Source organism: Plasmodium reichenowi, chromosome 5, assembly GCF_001601855.1.
Source record: "Plasmodium reichenowi strain SY57 chromosome 5, whole genome shotgun sequence".
Taxonomy (NCBI): domain Eukaryota; phylum Apicomplexa; class Aconoidasida; order Haemosporida; family Plasmodiidae; genus Plasmodium; species Plasmodium reichenowi.
In genome coordinates, this window is record NC_033650.1 from 916,849 (window position 1) to 920,342 (window position 3,494).

General features: G+C 16.6%; 1 protein-coding gene across 1 annotated transcript; it reads right to left on the reverse strand.

Annotated features, from left to right (window-relative positions):
• Window positions 1-576: 576 nt before the first annotated feature.
• Window positions 577-1,773, reverse strand: PRSY57_0525900 (hypothetical protein; the record flags this gene model as incomplete). The annotated part of the gene is made up of 1 exon (XM_012906327.2): window positions 577-1,773. One exon carries the CDS (start codon window positions 1,771-1,773, stop codon window positions 577-579), a length of 1,197 nt encoding a protein of 398 aa, XP_012761781.2.
• Between the last annotated feature and the right edge of the window lie 1,721 nt (window positions 1,774-3,494).

Genomic DNA, 3,494 nt, shown 5'->3' on the forward strand with positions numbered 1-3,494 from the left:
AAAGTAAATCGACATATACACATAATAATATAAACATATATTATACTTATACATTATTATAAAAAAAAGAAAAAGAAAATAAAAATGAATTATTTTTTCATAAGGCAAAAAAAATTAAGAATAATTCCAAACTGGTATTATATAAATGAAAATATTTATTATATATATAATATATATATGTATATTTTTTTTTTTTTTATTATTTTTTATTATTTTTTCGGTACAGTAGGGTTGGTTGTAAGATAGAAACATTTTATGTTTTAAAAATTACTCCAAATAAAAATAAACAAAATGAAAAATATACAAATAAGATGAATGAAATAAATAAAATGAACAATATAAATAAAATGTATAATATATATATATATATATAAGGGACTTTTTTTAATCAAATTAAATATGAATATATACGTAAATAATAACATTTGACTATATCCAAAAAAAAAAAAAAAGAAAGAAAGAAAAATATATATATATATAATATATAGATATAATAATACCCATCAAGTGTTATATGAACATATTACATGAATAAACCATTTTTCTATTTAAAATTGGTATTGTTTTATTTTATATTTAGACGTATCGTCTTGATGATCTGCTTCTTGGAGGTTCTTCAAAAAGGACACTACGCTTATTTGAAGAGATTTGACTATTAGCTTGTTCCATATTTACTGTGCTATTATTATTACTTCTACTTGTAAAATTGTGTGTATTTAATAAGGAGGAGCTATTTTCTGCTTCATCATATTTGTGATCATTTGTTTTGTAAGTATTGTTAGCATATTTTAATTTCCACTTTAATAAATTTTGTGTATTTTTTAAAGTTTTTGAGCTTAATATGGATGGGTTAATATTTGTAAGAGATAATCTAGATTGTAGTTCTGATGTATTTATATAATTTTCTGTATATTTATATGAATTTTTTATCAATGATTCATGAGGATTTCCTTTTAATATGCTACGTGATATATATTTAAGATATTTCTTATTTTTTTTTAAATCAATAATTTCTAATAAATTAATATTCGATGTTAATATATCTTGTAAGGTTACTTTTTCATATTTCCAATATTGTTCAATAGAAATATTATTTAATGGTTGAAAATTTAGATACCATTTTTTATTTTTACAATCTTCATTATTTAATAAATTCTTCTTATGTTCTATTTTATTTAAATCATAATATATATTATCAATATTTAAATTTTTTAATATATCATTTTTAAATTCACATAAATTATTTTTTGTACATATAAAATCATCCAGTCCATTTATTGAACGATTTTTTGGATATTCGATTGGGCAGTATTTTTTAAAAGATTCAAAATCTTTATCAATAGTAATTTCTTCGCCATCAATATATTTTTCTGTATACGTTCGGTTCTCATCACCCTCAGCTTTCTCAATATTTTTACTTCCTCTGTCACATATCCATATTTTGCTATCAATATCCTTTCTAATATGTCCCCTGTTAACATCTGTTGTAAATATTTTTCTGTCATCTTTTTCATTACAATATTCATATTCCTTGCCATTATCAAGTCCATATTTCTTGACTTCATCAAGTTCTTCATATGTGTGTCCCTCAAGTTTGTCATGTTGTTCTTGTTGTTGTTCTTCTTCCTTATGTTTATCTTGTTTTTTTTCTTCTTCTTTTTCTTCTTCTTTTTCTTCTTCTTTTCCTTCTTCTTTTTCTTCTTCTTCTTCTTCTTGTTTTTCTTCTTCTTGTTTTTCTTCTTCCTTATGTTTATCTTCTTTTTCTTTACTCATATAATTATATTAGCAACTATTATAAAAAAAAAAAAAAAAAGGTAAAAATTGGTATATATTTAGCTTTCATAGGAGTTAATTATTTATTCATAAATATATAAATAAATATATATATATTATATACATATATATATAGGCTTATACATTTTTCTCATACTTTCAACATACAAAAATGTATAATATAATTAGAGTGTAGAAAAAAATTAATATTCTACATATATACTTATAGTTATTTTCTTTTTATATTTTATTTATTTTTTATTTTTTCTATATTTACTTATTTATAAAAAGGGATTGGTATTAATTCTTTATAATTAAAAAATATAATATTATGAAAAAAAAAAATATTATATATTATATATATATATATAATAATATCTCAATTATACATTTAGCTGATAATATGGAAAAAATATAATATGAGAAATATATATATATATAATTAATACCTATACATCCATATTATGTAAATATTGTATTTATTTATATATTTATATATTTATTTATTTATTTATTTATTTATTTATTTATTTATTTATTTATTTATTTATATATTTATTTATTTATTTTATATTATTTTAATTTTTTTTTTTATTCCCCCTAATAATTAAAAATAATGCAAATTGTATATAAATAAAAATATAATATATATATATAATAATATACTCTGTATTATATAATATTATATATATATATATATATATATATATTATACCTTATAAGGCGACTTCATTTTTTTTTTTTTTTTCAAAATAGATAAATATACATATATAATATTATATATATATATAAATATATATATATATTATGATTATATAATATTTTCCTAAGTATTATATAATATCATATAACGAAGTAAAAATTAAAAAAAAATAAAAAAATAAAAAAGAATAAATGTGTTAGATTATACAAATGGAATATTTTTATTCTTAATTTAAAGAATTTCAATTTTAAAAAAGGTTAACACATAATATGTATATAAATAATATATATATATATATATATATAATATATATAAATATATATATTATATTAATAATATATATATTATATTAATAATATATATATTATATTAATCATATATATATTCTCTTTTTTTCATGTTAATATATTGTATATATATATATATATATATATCATATTTGTATTAATTTATTTTTTTTATGTTTATAATATATCATTCTCTGAAAATTTTTGTTTGTGAAAAAAATTATATACAAAAAAAGGTTGTATTTTTTTTATTCAGGAACATTAAAATTATTGGAATAAAAAAATAAATAGGATGAAATGAGAAGCTTGGAAAAAAAAAAAAAAAAAAAAAATAAAAAAAAATAAAAAAGAAAAGAAAAAAAAATATAAGGAATAAATAAATAAATAGTAAAATAAGTAAAAAATCAAAAGCGAAGGAAAAGTAAAAGTAAAACACCATAAAAGAGAAAAATAAAAAAATTATACAAAAAAAATTTCGAGGGAATCATGAAAAAAAAAATAATGTTATTTAATAAATAATAATTGAAGACATAAAAGAATTCATTTTTTGAAATTTATATTGTTTTTGTAAAATAATATGAGATAATAATAAGGAATATGTTTTATATATTATAAGATTCAAAAATATAAAAATATAAAAATATATATGTATATTTATATATATATATATATATATATATCTATTTACATATTTAAATTTTCCTTTTGTGACCAATCCAAAGCTCGTTCTA